We start from the raw sequence: 21,622 nt of genomic DNA on the forward strand, positions 1-21,622 counted from the left end.
TGCTGGCTGTCCCTGACCACGGCCGTGTCTGCGTAACGTGTGTGCAGGTGCACACGCCCACCAGGCGCGCCGTTTCGCGGGTAGGGGCGGGCGGCCAGCAGCGGGCAGCTGTGCAAATGCGCCCCCGCCTGGTGGGGTTACGGAGTCCTCCCTCCTCCCTGCAGGCTGGTACTCGGGCTGCGGGGTCAGGCTGCTCCCGTCCTCACGCGGGAGGACACGGCGGCAAATTCTCCACTCGGGACCCAGCCTTGCTTGTTGTGAAGGCAGGACGGGGCCGGGCTCTCCGTCCTGGACCAGGTGTTCCAAACCGCAAGGCCCCGCGGTGACCCCCGCAGGTGCCCCGCAGCGTCCGAGAGGCGCCGTGGCAGGATTGTATTCGTGCTACGGGGACGCCCGCGTGTGCACCGCATAAGGGACAGACGTCCAATCACGTTGTGATTACACCCGAAACTAGTGTAACATCGTGTGTCAGCTGCACCCCGCTTAAAAAGTAAATAATAGATGCATAAATAATTAGCCTGTGAAACCATGAGGACATACAATCTGGTTCCCGAGTTGAATAAATCAGTTTTACTTCCAAAAAAACCCAAAAAAGTCCTGTTGGAATTGGGGAGGGATGGGTTAGGAACTGTCTTTGCCTGTTCTGTTGCTCCAAACTCTGGAAAAAACAAGATGATAATAACTGGTATAATCTCCAATCTTACCCCTCCCCTATTTTTGTGCCTCTGGACAGACGACACCAGATGGCCACCAGTCACTGAGTGGGAGGGAAGGGATTTACCCATGGCAGTCACCACAGGCCCCAGTAAACGAGAGGTTTTACCGTCAGCTCCCACAAATCGTCCACAGGGACAGAAAAATAAACCAGGACCTTGTTGAGTGTTTAGGGTTCCACGGACACTCCTGTGATATGCTGAGCGTCCTGAAGGCAGAAAACAGTCATGAAAGCTCACCGGCAGGCGGAGAGTGCAAGTATTAGGTCCTGGCGGGGGGGGGGAGGGGGTGCCAGGAAGTGGCTGGTTATGACAAGGCCTCTGCTGGTTGGACCCCCAGGTCCACACACACACACAGCTCAACGAATACGGGAAGAGGTTCTCTGGCACTTGCCTGTGTGTGGAGGGATCCAAATGCAGCTGGATCCTTTCCTTACGTGGAAATGTCGTTTGAGGTCATGAAAATACAGACCACGAGGTGAGAAAAATAAAGTTTGTGTGAACCATGTAAAATTGTTCCTGACGCTCAAACCTGCTCACGGTCCTTCCTAGGACACCCGCCTCGGCATCCAGCTCCCTGGTCCCCACCAAGCGCCGCTGGCTCCTGTCACTTCTCAGCTGTGCCCCCACCCCCCTCTCCGCCGTCTCCACCACGTGCAGGTGTCTTTGCTTCTCCTCTGGTGTTAGCGGGTCACTTTTCCTGCCAGCTCAGAGCCCGCCGGGCCTGTGAGAGCAGTCTGGGCACGAGACCCGAACCCCAGTCACAGACCAACGCGGTTCGTCCTCTGAGACGCCGGTGATGATGTATTTGTCATTTCATTTCCTTGCCTTCAGGATGACGGACATTTCCTCCTCCTCCTCCGCCCAAGACTTAATAAACCTTCAAGATGAATGTTCAGCTAGCAGGGTCACTAACGGGATGCACCTACTCAACAGCGTCCTGCCAGATGCCCACGTGTGGACTGTAAATTAGGTCAGGATCCACGGCATGGATTGAGATACTTTCCAAGAGGATGTGTTTCCACTTTGACTACAATACTTCGTCACCGGGCAAGTTTTCTGCTGTTACTGTTGAAATGGGATAGAAAAATGTACAAAAATGGAACAAAGGGAAAACAGGCCACATTTAGAAGATACCGGTTACTACTCTCCAGGGACAGGCAAAGACAAAGTACGACCTTGGGGTTCCACAGGCCCTGGGCCGGAGCGTGTCTCACCAGCTCCACGGAATCCGTGCCGGGGGGCTCAGCCTGGGGATCCCAGGGCCTCGGCTCACCCAGCCCCACAAATAGCCCGGCCTTCGACCTGGGCTGAGGCCTGTTCCCTCACCTTCATGGTGAGAACGAAGTCAGACCTGTACCAGGTAGGGAGTGAGTTGAAAGGGGTCATGTGTGTGCGGCCCTTAGCATGGTCTCCAGCACCGATGACTTTGCACACGAGATCAGCAGATGATTCCCACTGTTAATTAGGATGGTTACTGACAATTAGGAATTACTGAGAATTCCTAATTAGAATGCAAAACTGATATTTTAAGATTAGCTGCACATCCCAAATGAAAATAAAATAATTTCTGACCCAGCACCCTGACAGCCTGGCGTGAGGAGCAGGCCCCGCCTTTGACGAGTCCTGTTTCCAAACCAAAGCAATAATTGTCGTTCCACCCCCACCCCCCCCCACCCCCCACTGGTCCACAGGGGCCTGAGCAGCCTGACCCGTGTGGCCACGTGAGGGCGGGGAGGACTCCCGTGGCCACTGGGCAGGTGCACAGAAATGCAAAGGGAAAGACAAGTGGGCACATGGCCGCTGCTCATTTCAGAAAAAAAAAAAGACTTTTGCTGTTTTTTAATTTTTAAAAAGTTGTGCATCTTTTCAAAGAATTGTATATTTATACAAATATAGGGGTGCCTGGGTGGCGCAGTCGGTTAAGCGTCCGACTACAGCCAGGTCACGATCTCCCGGTCCGGGAGTTCGAGCCCGGCGTCAGGCTCTGGGCTGATGGCTCGGAGCCTGGAGCCTGCTTCCGATTCTGTGTCTCCCTCTCTCTCTGCCCCTCCCCCGTTCATGCTCTGTCTCTCTCTGTCCCAAAAATAAATAAACGTTGAAAAAAAAAATTTATACAAATATAAAAATAAACTTTAGCATCCAATCTTCTTGGGAAAATATTAATCGTTCATTATTATCCAGTAAAGGTACATTTTTTAAATCTCTGGTTTTAATGAAAATAAAAAAAAAATCCTCACAATTTCTTCACTCTGGTGAAGAATACCTTCTAGTTTTGAGTGAGCTTAGACTCTTTGGCTCCGGCAAGGAAATGGAGAACCCTTAAATGTGGAGGCTGGCACGCCCCCACGGAGGAGACGCCGCAGAGAGCTGTAACTTGGTCTTCAGGTGGAAATGTTACTCCTGCTGCCGCGAATGTTGATTGATGGGAAGTGTGACGTAAAGCAAGGGAACAGACGTCTGCAGAGAAAATTGTTGCCTCGTGCTCTGTGAACACCGTTCTCCGGAGTTTTATTTAAAATTCACCTTAAACAGTCTGCTGCTATTAGTTTTCCAGAGGCCCTTGCAACGTAAACGGGAATTCTAGATATAATACCTATGATACACATACTATGTACAGAGATCTTCTAGAAGGGAGATGCATTTCAAACACCTAAATATTAGTATGTGTTTAATATATGATTATAAACATTTGATGTATATTACAAACCAAAACGGTTCTTCTTCCAAAACACCGACCGACGAGAGGTAGGTGGGCTGCAGGGAACTGACGTAGCCGCTCAGGTCCACACCCGCAGGGCCATGGGGCTGTCAGCACTGCACACCTGCTTTCCTGCAGCTGCAGGAAACATCTACCTGTTTTTCCGGAACTTTACAGCCCGGTGGTTTATGTGCTTCCTGTCCTCACAATCATGAGAAATGAGGCTGTGACCTGGACTTTGAGAACAGTCTGTCTCCCTAAAAGAAGATTCAAGGGTTCATTAAGTTGCTTTCAATGACAAAAATAGAAAGCGGACCTTCTTAGAAGTGGTAAACAGTACAAAAACCAAGGAAACCATGATAAAGGCTATATTTCACAGGTTAGGAAAGTCGTTTAAGTTAGCATTTAAGTGATGCATTATGTAATTACCCAGTTTATGAAAAGGTAGTATTGAAATTAATTTCCTTTCCCGTATACTTCTCATTTCTCACATTACACCCTTACTCAGCCCTCTGACAAAAAGGGAAGACAAGACCCTTCCCTGTCTGAGGACAGTAAAGCAGGGGATTCTCAGGATTTTCTCACATTTTATGAAAATACAATCTAGAGGATAGTGATGTGGGAGGCAGAGGGCGCGGGGCAGAGCCCACCGTGGCCTGACTCAGAGACTGGCCCGCGAGGTGCATCATCTCCCGGGACGCGGACGTGTGTGAACGCAGCTCCACCCAGCAGCGCCCTGGCCTCTCAGATCTAAGAAGTGTGATGCGTCTCTGGAAACTAGTGACACATTTTATTGGTATCACAACTAGAGGCTCATTATAAAATCACACAGAGTTGTAATATTTGCAGGAAAGAGTCATTTCTTAAGAAAATAATTTAATGCTCAGCGCTCAGCAGAAGCACTTTTCCTCGCGAAGCTCTGGCTGTCCATGAATGCGGGGTCCACTGAGGCCACCTTTGCTGCTAGGAAGGCGTGAACACAGTGCAGGACGGCTGTCAGGTCCGGGAATTCGAGTTCCTGGAAGAAGAATAAGAAGATAAGATGAAACGCTGTGAGTCTTAGAAAAGCACATTACAAAAACATGTAACAGATTCTACGCTTTTTGAGCTCCCAGAAAATCACTCAAGTACAAACACACATGGAATAAGGATGGACTGAGGTCCAAGCAGACACCTGCGGTCTCACGGGACACAAACAGGAAGACACTACTTGTTTTGCAGGGACCCCTGACAGATCGGGCTGACGGCTTCATTTTCTTGCCTCTCATACAGGTGATGCCCCTTCTGGGTGCCGCCCGGACCCCGTCTGCATCAGGCTGTGGGCTCCTGACCGGGCGGAGCAACTTCACTCAGGCCCCACTGACGCCTGGCCCGGTTGGTGCTTAGGCGAAGTTGTGACGGGGTCTCAGCATAGCAGGGCTCCTGGTGTTCAGAATTCAGTAGGACTGATCACTATGCGTTAGCCGTGGTGTGTGTGTGCATGCCTGTGCATGCATATGTTATGTGTGCACATGTGTGTATGCCTGTGCGTGTGCAACCATTCGTGGAAGGAACCGCCAGCAGCGGGTGAGCAGAGCGCGTGGGGCTCCCGGGCACAGGCGGGACCGTGGCTCACCCTCAGGCTGTCACCAGCCCAACAGGAGAAAGAGGAAATGATGCCCAAGGGGCAGGTTTCCTACAGAGACAGAGGTGCCCCATCAGGTAAGAAAATAAAAGTAAAAACACTCAAAATCCTGGGTCCCTCCATCCCCATGCAGAAGATCCCAGATGCACCTGAAACAAAAAGGAGTCACAGACGGCCTTCCCTGTTCCTGAAAGCCCCACCCAGGTGCCCACAACCCTCCATTGCGCTTGTCAGCCACGGACCCGCACGAGTGAGCTGCCACGGGGTCATCAGTGTCCTAACATTGCTGATGGTGACATGTGTGTCCTCTCTGGCTGCCCTCCCCACCCCCATTCTACCCGTGGAGAGAAAGCTTTAAATGCATTACTCTTTTTTCTCTCCTACTTTGGCACAATAAAGTTCCAAAATAGTTGGAAACCTCAAAATCCCTTTTAAGATGCTTGCTACCCGATTGACAGCTTAACTAAGTCTTGTCTACACCCCCTGTGCTCTACACTGGACACGGCCTCAGAAGGAGCCATGTCACTGTCCAGGATGACAGGCTGGCTCGTCTATTCCACAGACCCACTCCTTTCCGCATCTCCAAAGACAGGATCTCTGAGATGCACGGAGGGCATCTGCAGGAAGGTGAATCCCGCCCAGAGGGGCACCTGCCCACAGATGGGCCGATGAGGTCCCTGTGCTCGGAGCCACCGATTCCAGGTACAGGAACCAGAAGGGCCCCTTTTCTCTGTTCCACTTTGGATTAAGTTCCTTCTTTACAGGCAAATGAATCTGTACCTTGACAGCCCCATGACTGATTACTGCTTACTTTCACCCTTTCTGAGTAATGACCAGCAAGGTGTCTTAGTGGTCGAGGTGCACCCTCCTGCGACAGCGTGCTAACACTTACGTGTTCCCGAGGAATCACCTCACTCCGCAGCCCTCGCGTCACCACAGGATCTAGAAGCTGCCTGGACCTCATGGCAGACCTCACCCCAAGCCAGCCCGCCAGTGGTGCCCACACCTTGGGACTCAGTCATGGTGGTCTTCCCCGAGGAGAGGAACTAACGAGTCTCTCGCTAGAAGGAACACGAGGTTCTTGCAAATCTCACACAAACCTAATGCAATTTCTGCATTTACAAGTCATAATTACTGAGCTTCCTGAAGGGACATTTCAAAAGAAGAGCTGCCACGTCCACGCGATATGCCTCAAGGTCTTGATTTAACATCTGCAAATTGGAAACTGCTTTTCAAGTTCCCAGAAGACTTGTCTGGAAGTGCACAGCGCCGAAACAAGGAGCCGGGCACTTCCAGCACGAAGGCCTGTGGAGGGCGACATCGATACTTCTGGCCACACGTGTCGAAGGCACACACAGAATCTCTGCTCACACCAGTAAATTCCACACAAAACCACAGTCGACGGGGTCGAAATCCAGGAGCCAATTTAAAGCCTCCACTCTAGGTTTTCCAGATACTGAGTAAGCAGGCGCCCCGTGAACCTGCAGCCAGAGACCCAGCTACCTCCGGCTGGTGTCCTATCCACGTGCCACCAGCAAGGCTGTCCGGTGACACTCATTGACCTGAGCAGTCGTGTGTGGAGTTCTGACCTCACGCCCGCCAGGCAGTGAAGGCCCAGCATGGACAGCCGCCGCGGAGAGCCACCACGGAGAGCCCCCGATGGAGGAACCCCTCCCCCCCCAGCCGCCAGGGAGAACCCTCCACAGAGAACCCCTCCCCACCCCCCCGCCACGGACAGCTCCCCACGGAGAGCCCCCGGTGGAGGAACCCCTCCCCCCCAGCTGCCAGGGAGAACCCTCCACAGAGAACACCCCCCCCAAGGACAGCTCCCCACAGAGAGCCACCCACACTGGGGGAGAAGTGGAAGCGTGACGGTATGCACAGAGCAGCGCCTCCCCAAGCTGTGTGACGGTGACAGGTGCTGAGGCGGCGCGGGTCACTGGGGGGGGTCGCCGTGCCCCCGAGTCCACCAGGTCGTGTCTCTCGGAGTGCCATGCTGTGTGCTTTGTCTCTCAGATCTTCTTAGGATGGGGCATCGTGGAGGCCCCCTCAGCTGAGCAGATGGAAGGAAATGGGGTCTGTCCCCAACGGAGCATGTGCAGCCTTAATAGGAAGGAACTTCTCCCACCCGCTTCAACAGGGATTAAGGACATGAGGTTGAGAGGAATGAGCCGGTCACAGAGAACACACCCTGTGTCATTCCCCTACACGAGGCGCCTGAAGTCACTGACACGGAGGGAGGACTGAGTGCTCGGTGAGGGCGCAGAAGGAAGGCCCTCCCCGGCGGCTGCAGCGCCCGTGACACTGTCCCGGCTGTGTGGACCCTCAAGCCTGTCCTTCAGGCACGTTCTGTCCTCCTGTACCGTCGGTCACTCCCACTCACATCCTGCAGCACCGTCAGGTGCAAATCGTGTGCATCTTACAGACAAGATTGGTGAGGTCCCGAGAGCCAGGCCGCACGTGCCTGGGGATGGACTCGCCTGCACTCGGCCCGTCCGCCGGCCCCCAGCACCTCGCCCACGCCTTTCTTCGGTGGCATGTTTGTCCCAACGACCTAGAGTTTTAGAAACTGTTAATATTTCATGGTGGCCAAAATAATGATTTGGACCACGACTCACAGCTTATATAATCATCAACTTTTGAGTGTTTTAATACCTAGAACTTCTCCTTAATGAAGTAAAACTTCTTAGGGAGCCATGTGTGAATTCCAGGTGTGAATCATGAGGTCGCCCGGAGCTGAGACAACTCTTCTTCCTCAGTCCTTGCTCCGGGCCTGCGGCATCGATCGCAAGAGTGACGCGTCCAATCAGTGTACAGATGTCAGAATCACCTGTGTGTCCCCAGTAAACCTCCTCCAGTAGAAATCACATCGCTATCCGTATTTCCATCTCGGTGCACAAATCAGTGGCATTTGTCAGAAAGTGTCTGAGGTGACGGACGTCCCTTCCAAAGCCCAGTGGCCAGCGTCAGGTGCCCTCTTTCCCTAATAGCCATCGGAGACCCTGTGCGAGGGGACAGTTGAATGTCCACCACCAAGAGGACAGTTTCCACTCGGCCACAGCGATCCACACGCAGGTGGCACTTCCACGGGGGCCTCAGCCTGTCCCTTCCCCACGAAGGCAACACAGAGGCTACGGGGCCAGTGAGCAAAGCCACACGGGAATGGATGCTGGCAGAACACAAGGACGAACATCTGGGATAACAGACTCGCCTTGTAATCGTCCTGAGACGCACACAGGTGGGACTGGAGATGAGACGGAGTCGTGAGGAATAGCCCGGCCCCAGAGCTTGGCAGGTGCGGAACCGCACACAGAGTGTTATGGGGAGACATTGCACCACACCCTCGGGACAGAGATCACCACCTGTGGGAAGGACGGGGTGGGGCACGAGCCCTGCTCCCAGGGGAGGTGCGACAGGGTGACGGGCCCGCCCGGCAGACAGGGACAGACACCATAGAGTCCTAGGTGAGGGGTCACCCGGCAGAGCGTGGGAAAACCAAGATCCCAAACATCCGAGGGGGGCAGGTTAGGTCTGGAAAGAGGGAGTCTCACGGAGGCTGTGATTCCCTGGGATGGCAGAGGCCGGGGAGAGGACAGTCCAGCCCGTCCACCGTCGGGTCACGCGGAGACCTGTTCAAAGTGCCCCCCTGACACACGCCCCCACCTTCCAACCCTGCTGGGAATCTCCCCGGGCTGACCGCTCTCGTTCTCTGTTGGGTCCCCCCCTTCCTCGAGGAAAGCACTCCCCGTGACCTTTGCCGCGTCCTCTGTGACTCCCCTCCTGACACTGCCGCCTCACGCCGGGAAGCCTGATTCTCTGGCTCATATTTGAAGCCACTTTTTCCTCTTCGGCAAACAGCAGAATGATAACTTCCTAAGTTTTATTTATGTGAAAGCTCGGCACTGTTACCTTGCCAGGACGTTGAGAACGTCTGAGTCTCCCAACGGCTCTGAGTGTGTCTGTCCCCCAGGGACACGTACTGGAAGGCCGAGCGTCTGCTCTGGGAAGGCTGTTTGCACGAGTGTGGTCTCGAGCCTGCAGCAAGTCCACAGGGGCTCACACGTGCCAAGGGGGGCTGCCAGGCTGTGAAGGGCACCTCCTTTTCTCTGCTGTTAGAAATGTTTTATTTGGAAATTCCCGTCTTCTGACAAGGACACATACTCTCTTAGGCATAAACAAAGTGAATTTCCCACAGAGCTGGTAAAGGTTTTCCCTGTGAAATTAATATAGAAAACTAAAATAGAAATAAGTGTATTACATGGGGCGCCCGGGCGGCTCAGTGGGTTAAGCGTCTGACTTTGGCTCAGGTCATGATCTCACAGTTTGTGAGTTTGAGCCCCACGTCAGGCTCTGTGCTGACAGCTGGGAGCCTGGAGCCTGCTTTGATTCTGTGTGTGTCTCTCTCTCTGCCCCTCCCCTGCTCCCACTCTGTCTCTCGCTCGCTCACTCAAAAATAAACATTTAAAAAATTTTAAAAAATAAATACAGAAACCAAGAGGCCTCGTCCTGGGCAGCCAGTGAGTCTGACCTTTGTCCCTTAATGGACTGGGGACAATTACAGAGGGGGACATGGGCCCAGGCTATGGGCTTGTGTCACCTGCCCATAGCACTTGGTGGGCTGGCCGGTTCTTGGGTCCTTTTCTGTCATTCACAGGCTCAGGCCAGTTCTTTCTTTAACTCAGGATGTGCAGGCCCTGTGTTTAGACCACTGACCAGACACACGGGCAACTTGTGCTCACCGCTCCACACGGCCAGGTGTCCACACAGTGACGAACACGGAGGAGGCACCATGGACGGAGGAGATGGTCTCTGAGGCGGGCTGCCCAGGTCCTGGCTTTCATTCCACAACCAGTCGTCTGTGATCCTCAGCAAGTGCCCCGCCGGCGACCCCAGCACTGGCACCTGGGCCTCGGTGGGGATGCCCCTGTGCAGGTGCGCAGGTGAATAACGGTGCACGGCACCTGCTGTTATTATTGACACATGAAGGTTCGCTAGGGAAGACCCAACGAGACAGCTCGGTGCACAGATGCTACGTGAAGTCTGTTTCTGTTCAGCTACAACAAGCACCCATCCACCCATTAAATTCTTTTTTCACTTTTTGAGAGAGATCATGAGTAGGGGTGAAAGAAGAGGGAGACGGAGAGAGAGAGAGAATCCCAAGCAGGCTCCACACTCAGCACAGAGCCCCACATGGGGCTCGAACCCACAAAGTGTGAGATCATGACCTGAGCTGAAATCAACGGACGCTCAACCGACTGAGCCCCCCAGGCACCCTGGCACCTTTTAAAGAAAGCCTGTGCTCCTTCTGGGTGGGTACCGTCCGTAGCCCAGCCCCGTGAGGGCGGCCAGGGCACCAACGTCCACATGAACAGGCGGTGATGGCCAGACAGTGTCCTCTGAAGGCTCAGAAGAGGGACGTGTCAGCCCAGGCCTGGGCCAGGCTGAATGACACCTGCACTGTTTGTGTTTCAGGCAGAACCGATGGGTGCAGCTCGTCCTTAAAAACCACATTTGTCCCACTTAAGTTACATTCCTGCTACCTGAGCTGGTGGCCTTCAGCGCACTGGCTTCTGTGTTCTGTGTCCTCACGCCCAGGCCCGGGCAGCCATACTGACCTTTGCCCTCAAGCCCCATCCCTGGCCCCCTGCTCCTGCACACGCTCCCTCTCATTCCTTCCTTTACTGTTTCCAGAAGGGTCCGCCACCTGCTGGCACAGCTCTGTGCTTGGGGACAGCGGCTATAAAACCCCTTTTTGCACCTTTACAGTTTCTGGTGGAGGTGATGCAGCCTCAGAAGTGAGTGAGCCTCCTATCACGACACAAGCTCATCGACGCCTCGGCACAGACCCCTGGAGCAGGAAGGGGTGAACCCGATCCAGCTGGACGCTGTGTGGCCTTCAGCAGATCCCTGTCTGTGTAGAATTTCCTGACTTGCCCCACCTGCACGCCGGGTCTGTCCTCCATCCACCCCCTGCCCTGCACATGGCAGGCCCTGAGACAAGGGACCAATGGAGAAGGTCCCCTCGCAAGGCACGGCATCTGCCCTCTGCAGCAACTTCCCGTCTTCCCAAGGAGCGGGCAGGCTGTCACCGGGAGACAGCACTGTCCTCTGTTGAGTGGGGACGGGGACAGGAGGCTCCTGTTCTTGCAAGCAGTGATGTGCTGATGTCCACCTTCCTGCGGGCCACAGTGCCTTGGCTCTCAGGGCCGCTTGGCGTGGGGTCCCTGCCACCATTGTTGGCAGCAGCCGATGGTGGGGTGTCGCGGGAGCTGGGCTCCGGGGGCGCTGGCCTCTGCTCAGTGCCCGCACCACCTGTCACGGCCCAACCCTCTGGGTGTCGCCAGCATGCTCCTGGGCAGGACCCGCTGGTGGGGAAGCAGGACCTGTGAGAAGCCCATCCTCCAGCCCCAGAAACTCAGGGCAGCTCGGGCAGATCAAATTCCTGTCCCCGGGGACTGGCTCCTTTCGTGTGAGATGAACACGGAAAGTCTGAGTTTGAAGGCAAGTTGATCTCTTTCACTTTATTTTTTACACCAAGGTCTTGCAAAGGAAGTGTCTGGAAATCCCAAAGGCAGCCATGGGTTCCCATAAGGTGATGGGGCAGCCCCGTCAGCGGCTCACGGCACTGGTAACGCCACGGCTGTTAGAAATCCACTCAGACTCTTCGGGAGAGAGGAGACACCAGGGGTCACTGAGCCCCTTCTAAGAAAGCCCATGGGCTCCCGTGGTGTCGTCACTGTGGGGTGACGCAGCTCGCTGAGCAGGCGGGGTGCAGCTCTGTATTCGTGGCCTCCTCTTGTTCCCACAGTTTAAAAATCAGAAACCAAAAATAACCTACTCCTCACAATGTGCAGATTCTCTTACCTCTGGGACGTGAGCAGCCTGTGCTCGAGCGGAAGGCAGGCTTCCCGGAGGCCTCGAGCTGCCACGAGGACAGCACACGACCAGCCGTGAACCCCGGCACACGCTTGCAGGCTGAGTCGGGAACTGGAGCTGCCCAGGGGACCGCCACGCAGGAGCCTGCCCACGGGAGCCGCCCCACGGGAGCCGTCCCACGGAAGCCGCCCCACGGGAGCCGCCCCACGGGAGCCGCCCCACGGGAGCCGTCCCACGGAAGCCGCCCCACGGGAGCCGCCCCACGGGAGCCGTCCCACGGAAGCTGCCCCACGGGAGCCGTCCCACGAGAACCTTCCCACGGGAGCTGCCACTCTGGAGCCACCATGAAGTGTGGACTTGGAAGCTTAACACTCGGTTGCTGGGCAACAAGAAAACGGACACACTGGATTCATCAAAATTGAAACTTTTTGGCACCAAAGGACATTTTCACGGGAGTACAAGGTGAAGACAGCCTACAGACGGGAGAGAACACCCGTAAGTCGTGTTTCCGATGTGGGGTTAACACCCAGCATGTGTGGAGACAGAACTCGCTCAGCTCAACCAGAGAGAGACACGCGGCTCTCCTAAAAGATGGGAAAGGACTTGAACTGACATCTCCCCAGAGAAGGTGCACGAGTGGCCAACAAGCTCAGAAACGATGCTGGACTCCACTAGGCATCAGGGACATTCACATAAAAACCAGAGGAGACCCCGCCTCACACCCACGAGGGGGCTGGGATTTCACAAAACAGAACATAACAGATGGGCGAGGGTGGGGAGGACACAGAGCTCTCATGCGCTGGTGGGAAGTCAGCCCGGCGGCCCCCAGGACACGCCCGGAACCGCCGAGCACACGCTTGTGCACCAGCGCTCGCAGCAGCTGGAAGGCGGAACCAGCCATGTGTCTGTGGACAGGGGCTGAACACAACCTGGTGTGTCCACACAACAGGACACTGCTCATCTGTCCCACGTGGATGGACCCTGCACACGTGGCACTAAGGGAAGGAGGCCAGACACGAAGCCACTTCTGCATGGTGCTCGGGACACATCCACGCACACAGAAGGTAGACTCGGGGTGGGGGTGAGGGATGGGGACCCTCCCCTCCCGTGTTTACTGGAAACAGGGCTTCCGTGGGGCATCATGGGAAGTGCTGGGGACAGGCGGAGGGGACGGCCCTGCACACGTTTCATTCTATCGTATAGAAGCTGAGTGACGTGAGCTTCGCATTAAGCACCCCGGGCCTCAGTTTCCCCATGTCCACAGCCATGATGACATCCTCCCTCCACAGAGAAAGTGGCAGAGAGAACGCCCACTCTCTCAAGTCTCCTTGAAAAGATCATGTACAAGGAGCGCCTGGCTGCCTCAGTAGGGGGGAGCATGTGACTTTGATCTTGTGGTTGTGAGTTCAAGCCCCACGTTGGGTATAGAGATTACTTTGAAAAAAAGGACGTGCACATCAGCAAAGCTTCCAGAAACCGCTAACTGCAGGGAGCATTCGTTAATGGACAGCCAGATGCTTGTGTGGGTGACGACCCACAGATGGAACCAGGCTTCCCAATGCCAGGAACCCAGGTCCGGTGTTGTTACGGCCATTGGAATGGCACCTACAGTTATGTAACCTCTTTAAGGAAAGGGCCGTCACCATGGCGCAGCCATAATCAAGAAGAGGGAGTCTAATGGGACAGAAAGTTCTTAGGAAACAGTAACTCTGTGATGCTGGCACCCTCCGCCATGGGCTTGGGAGCACGAGCTGTGCAGCACTGTGTGTTACATAGTTGTCCGTCCCTAGTCCCGAATATCTCATTCACCCCAGGTCCCGACATTAACGGAGATCTGTGCTCCAGCAAGAGGCCCGTGGACACGGCTGATGCTGGACCCAGGTCTTCCGAATGGAGTCGACAGGGAGGCTACCGCTTCCCTGGAGGAGGAGCTGACGACCACGGGGTCAGACTGAGGCCAGCGGACGAGAAGCCGGGGTGGCTTCATGGGGGTCAGGCTGGGACCGGTCTTAAGTCTGGAGGCAGCGGGACCGTGGCTGGCACACCCTACTCGCCCCATGTGGGGGAGCGAGCGTTTCGCGGATCGTGGAGGTGCCCTGGTGGCTGTGGGCCAGCTGGCTGTGCTCCACGGGCAGGTTCGCCATAGCCTTTCTTCTGGAAATGGGAGTGCGATGACGTCCCAGCTGGAAGGATGGCAGGTGAGCTGGAGACTCCCGTGCTCCTCGCTGAGCTGCCGCAGCCACAAGCTGGGGCGCCAGGAGCCTTCCAGGAGCAGGCGTCCAACACTGTGCTGGGGGTCCCGCGATGACCCCAGACCTACCGACCTCACGGAGCCCCCCCACAGCTGGGCTCGCAGGGGCGGAGTGCCAGCGGCACATGACCGCTGTCTCTGCCCTGGTGACGTCCTCTCCACAGCGCTGGGCCTGAGGGATGGGGCACGGCTCCCTGCACCGCTCAGAGATTCGGTTCAACTGCATCTTCCGTCAGTGTGAACACTAGCTCTGGACACGTGGCCCCCAACGGGCTCAAAACCAAGACAAGGACGTCACCTGGACCCCTGAAGGCTACTTCATTTTTTTCTTTTTTTTTTTTTTTTGCTCTTTGAAATTTGAAGACAAAATTTATTGAAGATCTGAAAAACAATTCCTAAAAGACTGCCTTTTCCAGAAAACTGTAGCTACACAACGCATTGCGTCTATCATGTTAACACGTGCATTAGACACAAATACAAAACCATGAAACAGGCCACCATTCTTCAGCAATCGGAGCAAAGGGACGATGCCTAAGGAGCAGCATGGACGGCCTGCAGGATGGGCTCTTTAAGCACCACAAAAAAAGGAGCACAGACAGATGAGCGTGTTCAGGTATATACACTGAATTGAACCTTTGGCACTAGGAGTCAGAGCAGTTTGTCGTATGGCATTGACACGTATTATGAAATTGCATGGTGTCAAAGGGATAGAACCAGCAGCATTCGAAAGCAGCTTTGTTGTCTACGCAATGAAACACTACAGTATGTCTCTCATTGTCCATCACTGAATACACTGGTAGTGACTTTGAAATGAAAAAAAAAAAAGGAAAAAAGGGGCTATAACCCCTTTTATTTTCTCTGTTTAGGATGAAACAGAAAGCAAACACCAATTCTCTTGTACACTAACGTTTGCAAAGGACATCATTTATATAAGAGGAGGACCGAACAAAATGTGTTTACAGAAATCCAAACAGAGTGTCAGCGCCTCGCCTCACACAGCCTTCCGATGGTACTCGGGGCGGGGGGTGGGGGCGACTTCATAATCGCTAGCACTAAACAAGGCTGCAGAATTCTTTGCCAGCTACTGTAGGAAATCATGAAGAGAATTCAGCAACAATGCGAGACTCTTGTCATCCAGAGGCCAACACGGCTGCAGTTCGTACAAACCACCTCGGTGGATGCGGTGCCCTGTGCACCTGGGACGTGGGCGCATCCGCGTGGCCTGCGAGCATCTCCGCGTACTGTGGCCTCTCAAATTTGTAGAGCAGCTGAGTCCCCAGCATCACATTGAGCTTCTCCTTTATCCTGGCCACCACCTCATTCACAGCGGACTCCTTATTATCTGTGTTTCCTCGAGGTTTCTTGTAATTTGCATAATCCTCTGGAATGGAATCCACGTTCTTCTTGGCAGGGAGATAAAAGCGGTTTTTGCCGGGGAATTAAGTCCCAACCGTCCACAAGCCGTGGTTTCAGTTCTTTGGGAATCTTGACTTTCACTTCAACTCTGTTCATGGATGTTTCCTCATTCTCAACCTACCATTCTCTACCGAGTGGTAGGATCCACTCGGGCCCTTTCCTTGCAAGGAGGCTGAGGTGTCTCCACTTCCAGGTGTTCTCTGTTTGTTCTTTTTGGTCTTCACTTCATCGCTTTTCTGCCGCAGGCCGGCCATCTTCCTCCCCGGGGCAGTGCCTCTCGTCTCCCCTCTGCACACCACTCCTGTTCCTGCTGTTTCTGCCGACTGGAGTCCACGTGTTTGAGTGCTCCGCTTTCTGGAACCCGTTCGTCCCAGTTTTTATTCCAACCATCGTAACGTATAAAGCATGTCGCCTGTCTGTCCTTTATGGCGACCTTCATGCACTTTGCCTCACGGAGAAGAGGCCCGTGAAAGCACAGCACTCGCTCGCCCTCCTGAAATTTGGGCTCCTGTTTCGGCGCCGCTTGTAAGCGGTTCGCCCCCGCCTCCCCCTTCTCCCACCGCCTACTCTCTACCCCACCCAGCTCCGCGTCGGACGCACCATCAGGCACCACCAGCTCCACATCCCGGGCCCAACCTGCCAGCGCCCGCGGACCTCACGCGCAGCCGAAGGCAACTTCATTTCTGGGATGAGCCACTCAGCAGGCCGAGGGGGCAGCAAAGGGGTTGGGGGGTGGGAAGAGATTGGGAGAGAGGGGGGGAGTAGGGAAGGGAGGAGACAGGGACTTAGGGGGAGAGAGGGTGCAGGGGAGACAGGGAGGGACGAAGGAAGAGAGGGGGAGGTTGGGAGAGCGAGGGGGCGTGGGGGGAAGAGACAGAGAGCGGGTGAGCCTGCTGTCGCTCGAGCGTCCCCGTCTCTGAGAACAGGTTGTGGAAGACAAGAGCACAGACGTTCCGGAAGGGGCTGCGGGCACATGTACCTCGGCTTGGCTCAGGCACCTCCTGCTCACGCCATCACGTGGAACACCCCGTGGCCCGTCCACGTGCCTCCCTCCCTCCGTTGTCTGCTCTCCGCTCCACCGGATCGGCTGTATGGACGACAAATGCCGTGGCGCCAACACTCTTGGCCACGGAGCTCAGCAGCCACGCTTCAGTTTCAGAAACGCAACCTCCTTTACTCGCTCTCAGACGCCTCAAGTACACCTGCGTCCACGTCCACCCTCGTCTTTCCTTCTGGGGCATGTTTGGCCCACACCCTGAGGCCAGGGAGGAGGCGTCACCACAGGGCTCCTCCCGAGGACGCACCTACCGTCCGTGGAGCTGTGCCCTGTCTTCCGCGGCCAGATGCCCGGGTCCGTGTGTGTGGACAGGTGGCTCGGGCTCCTGAGTCTTTTACTTTAGGGATAATTCGAGCACCTTCCTCATTGGAAACTGGTAACAGTTTCTGTGAGTGTCTCTGGAGGCTCCGTCAATACCGATTTGCTCCTTCTTCGTGAACTTACTAATTTAGAACACGATTAAATGCCGGTTAAAAAGCTCACGTCCAGCTGCTTCTGGCGGCTCAGTCGAGAAGCAGATGTGGAATCACAGAGACGCGCCAGGCGCGCTGGCGGCCACCAGGGCGAGGTCGGGACGAAGGAACCAGGGTGGGGGGGCACTGTGTCCCCTGTGGCACGCTCCTGACTTGGGCCTAACCCGCAGCCCATTCGCGGAACGCGGCCTCGGAGCCGACAGGAGACGAGTTCCTTCACCTCGGCTTTTCCGGGAGAAGGAGGCAGGAAGAGGACAGGCAAACCTTGTCGTCAGAAAGCGGTGGGATGCCAGCTCTGGAGCCGCGGGAGCATCATGGAGTCCGGCACCTGCACGCAGGGGTGCAGAGTGCTCGCTGTGCCCGCAACCCTGCGCCCCTCTGGTTCTCATGGCGTGCTGGCTGGGGGGTCCAGAGACATTTTCAATGACGAACAAGGGAAAATTCATTTCTCAGTTATCACTCCCTCAACCAGAAAATTCGGTTAAGACGAACATAATTTTCTGGGAGGCAATTACCCGCTCCTGACTTGTAAGAAAAGGCACACAGTGCTCACACCCAGTATTTGCAAAAGCAAAAATAAATAAATTCTCCGTTCAGAGGTTAGTCCCAGGGCTCTTTGTTTAAACAGAGCCTCGACCCTGAGAACTCTCCTGAGATGCAGATTCCCCGTCCGGTCTTTCCAACCTTTTCTGTGTCTCACGGCCTGTAATACACGTGGAGTATCGGCTCAAAGGGGGTTTGTCGACAACCGCTGTGCCCCCGTCCTGCTACGGGAGGCCCTCCGCTCTGCTCCGCTCTCACTCAGTCGTCACCGGCACAGACCGCACACGGCCCTGCCAGGGCCCCAAGCAACGTGCCCATGGGCTCCCTATGTCACCTGCCCTCGTCTCTGCCCTGCTGCCCTGGAGGGAGGCTCGGGGAGGCCGTCAGCAGCTTCGGGGTCTGAGAAGGGGCAGGTCAGGTGGAGATGTGCTCAGTTGGGTTTGCTGGGACTTTTCTATGTGTCTCCCTCTCATCTCTGACCGCAGGTGGGTTTTCGGATTTCCAACTGTATTGTTATCATGAAGGCAGCCCTGCAAACCGTCCAAGCTCCCAGCCTTTCAGAGCGTGTGTCCGCCCCTGTGACCCACCACCTCCTAGGTCTCTCTGTCCTCGTGGGAGGAAAATGAAACACGTCCAGCCTGTACACATGCCGCCAAGATACTGAGATGAACGCTTGCCCCAAAGTCATGTGCCACATCTCACACTGTCTGGTTCAGATTTCCCAGCTCCTCCCATCATTAACACAGACGAGCAAAAGTTCACTAAACATTAACACATGAGAACAGATGCGTTTTGATCTGTTGAGAGCTGGCACCCGCCAAAAGCATACTCTGACATCACGTGTGCGGTTGGGTGTTACGAAGGCACGAGCCCACGTCAGCAGGTACTCCAGCAGACGCTGCTAGAACACCCACCGTGTGAAATCCCGCTGCAGACTGGCTTCCCAAGGCATCGCCCACACTCCCACGGAACGCGCTGGGTTAGGAGGTTTGCGGGATTTAAGCAGGAAATGTTGCTCGTTCCTCCCCTGCCCCCCAAAGGCCAATATATCAATCATCCAGAAGAAGTGGTAACGTGACCATGGTCAACATATCAGTGCAGATAAAATGCCAGACACAAATGTAAAATTATCTCAAGTCCCCCCGCTCTCGGGATCCCTTCTCTGCTGGTGGCTAGAGTCCCCCAGATTCCGTACCCCAACATCGCAGCCACCTCCTGTGTCTGTCCTAGATCGGCTGTCCCCTCCACTGCCCTGTCACACACCTCATGACCCACGCGCCTAGACAGCATTTACATTCAGGCTGTGATTTTATCACTCCCCGAAGATAAAAATGTCAACAGATTCTGACAATTTCAGTTGTACTTAAAAAGTAGACACAGATGGGGCGCCTGCGTGGCTCAGTCGGTTAAGCGGCCGACTTCGGCTCAGGTCATGATCTCGCGGTCCGTGAGTTCGAGCCCTGCGTCGGGCTCTGTGCTGACAGCTCAGAGCCTGGAGCCTCTTTCAGATTCTGTGTCTCCCTCTCTCTGACCCTCCCCTGTTCATGCTCTGTCTCTCCCTGTCTCAAAAATAAATAAAACGTTAAAAAAAATTAGAAAAAAAAAGTAGACACAGAACATTATTTCATTAAACTCAACAAAAAGATGTTAGAAACTGACTTTTGGATTTAGCTGTGTCCCGTGTGGTGCGTCCTAATTTCATCAGAAAACCAGGCAAACTGTTGGATCTGTTTCCAAACAACAGGTGCTCGTGGGTCCCATATTTTTGTTTTTTTCTTCCTTTTTCTATAGTGCATCAGACTGACACTTTGGTTTATCTCTAGTTCCATTAAAACTGGGTGACAACACATGTACATTAAACACGGAAAAACCCATCCTTTGTGGACAGTAAGCTAACCGCTCAGCGTGATGAGTCTGGAGGTTGTGTCCGAGCACCTGTTAATTGAGTGCAGTCTGGTCATCATCTGAATTGTGCGTAATGCTGTTTGTAAAGCAATTCCTTCCAATTTGGCCGCTCCTGTCTGTTTGTTTGTTTATTGTTATTTGAGAGAGAGCACGAGCAGGGGAGAGGGGAGGAGGAAGAGAATGTTAAGCAGCTCTCATGCTCAACGCAGAGCCTGAGTCGGGGCTCGATCCCATGACCCTGGGATCATGACCTGAGCAGAAATCAAGAGTCAGGTGCCCAACCGTCTAAGCCACCCAGGCGCCCCTCATGTATTTTTAAATACTGATTCCCTACTGACATTTATAAGGAACTTCTAATTTTCAGTAGGATGAATTCACATGGTTCAGGGATCACAACCCCAAGACAGAAGTGTCTCTGAGAGACACAGACCACGGGCTGTAGTGATGTCCTGGCCATCTGGGCTTGGAGGCAGTGGCACGTGGGACTGACGTGTTCATCCTCTGACCTCTGAGGTTTCACGTGGCACGTGGCCGGGTGGCAGCACAAACAAGGTTCCCTACCTTCACCTCTATTTGTTTGGTGTCTGGATGCTGGAACAGCAGCTTTACGCGAGCGTTTCCGTCATCCGAAGATCCCTTAAGCTGAGAAAATTTAAATCTCCAGAGCACATTCTGAAAAGGAATGAAATTAATCAGTTATTTAGAAACGGGAGCTCATTTATTTAATTCATATTTAGTCATACGTTAAATGCTCTATGTATATAGATGCAGACATTTGCTTAATTTTCTTATCGGCCCTGAGCATGTGGTAACTTACCAGAATCTGCCTTCCCATCCTTCAGTCTGTGCACACAGACCGCCTCTGTCCGTGCACTGGGCTCCAGGCGTCCACGGCCACACTCCCCACCCGCCCCCCCGACTTTCTCCTTCCTGCACTCCGGCGGCCAGCATCTTATGGTCAATGCTCCTTTCTCTGCCTGTAAGACTTAAAAATCCACTCAGAGGCCACTTGTTGCTACAGAGCATGAGACACGGTCAGGAGCACAGATGGTGAAAACCTTCGATCCCGTGGACATGTTCCCACCTGGGGCTATGTGCAAATCACTCCCCATTCGTTTCTCTGGAACCAACAAGAAGAAGGTGGATGGTCACCTGTTACTACTGTTTGCTAAGGTTCTCCAGACGTGAGATGTGCTTTGTAAGTTCTTGTTGTTTAATAGAAGAAAAAGTCTGCAGCTAATAAAGACCCTGCGCCTGGCTCCTCTGACCGACGGACAGACAGACGGATGGCGAGCTCAAGGGCTCCTACCGGGGGGGGGGACGTCCCCCAAGATGACACACCCACACGCAGCCAGAGAGGGGTACGCGGGGCCTCGACGGGGCAGAGGGAGGACTCGAAACTGCTCTTCAGGTGAGAGCTGCGAAGTCTCGGCTCTGATCTCCTGGAACCCAGGATTTCGTGGAGCACGAGGCCAGAAAGACGAGTTCACAGCGGGGCTGACGGCTCCTCCTTGCTGCAGGCCAGCTGCTAAGTGGCTCATAGCGAGGACATGAGCACGGAGGTCACGCAGACCTGGCTGAAGGCCGAGCAGTGGCACCTGTACCACAGAGCCTGTCCACGGAGGTCTGTCCACAGAGCTCTGTGCACAGAGCCTGTCCACGGAGATCTGTCCACAGAGCTCTGTGCACAGAGCCTGTCCACAGAGCTCTGTGCCCAGAGCCTGTCCACGGAGGTCTGTGCACGGCCTCGCTGTGGCCTTGACGTTGGATGGAGCACACGGAATCCTTTTTGCATCCAGTGTTCCTGCAAATGGAGACTGCTGCTGTTCTAAGCACCAGGAGCCCTGTTGTCAAAGCTCCACCCAGCCTCCCGTGCTCCTGCGAGGAGGGCGACAGTGAGGTTCCGGCCGGGAGCCCCCCACTTAGATCACAGCTCCCGCTCTGCACCCCTGACTGTTGTCAGCCATCCTGGGCATTGCGGGCATTTACAGCATCTGTGATCTCTGCCCACTAGAGGCTGGCGGAAACTCCCCTTCAAGTCATGACAATAAGAGACGCCCCCA

At 54.6% G+C, this 21,622-nt stretch overlaps 1 protein-coding gene and 1 pseudogene across 7 annotated transcripts in view; both read right to left on the reverse strand.

The window, feature by feature from the left end:
* Positions 1-4,185: 4,185 nt before the first annotated feature.
* SNTG2 (syntrophin gamma 2) overlaps positions 4,186-21,622 on the reverse strand; it is a 177,030-nt gene continuing 159,593 nt past the window's right edge. For 6 of the 7 annotated variants that reach the window (XM_023252165.2, XM_003984546.6, XM_045055048.1 and 3 more), the window contains 2 exons: positions 20,121-20,231; positions 4,186-4,432 (listed from right to left, as the gene is read on the reverse strand). In XM_023252165.2, the coding sequence (XP_023107933.1) occupies positions 4,298-4,432; positions 20,121-20,231 (246 nt within the window). In that variant the 3' untranslated portion in view covers positions 4,186-4,297. Of the gene's footprint in view, positions 4,433-20,120; positions 20,232-21,622 lie in introns of those variants that run through there. The other variant, XR_006596119.1, reaches the window with a different exon arrangement.
* On the reverse strand, positions 12,225-19,156 carry LOC123384658 (annotated as a pseudogene).

This window comes from Felis catus, chromosome A3, assembly GCF_018350175.1.
Source record: "Felis catus isolate Fca126 chromosome A3, F.catus_Fca126_mat1.0, whole genome shotgun sequence".
NCBI classification, from domain to species: Eukaryota; Metazoa; Chordata; class Mammalia; order Carnivora; family Felidae; genus Felis; species Felis catus.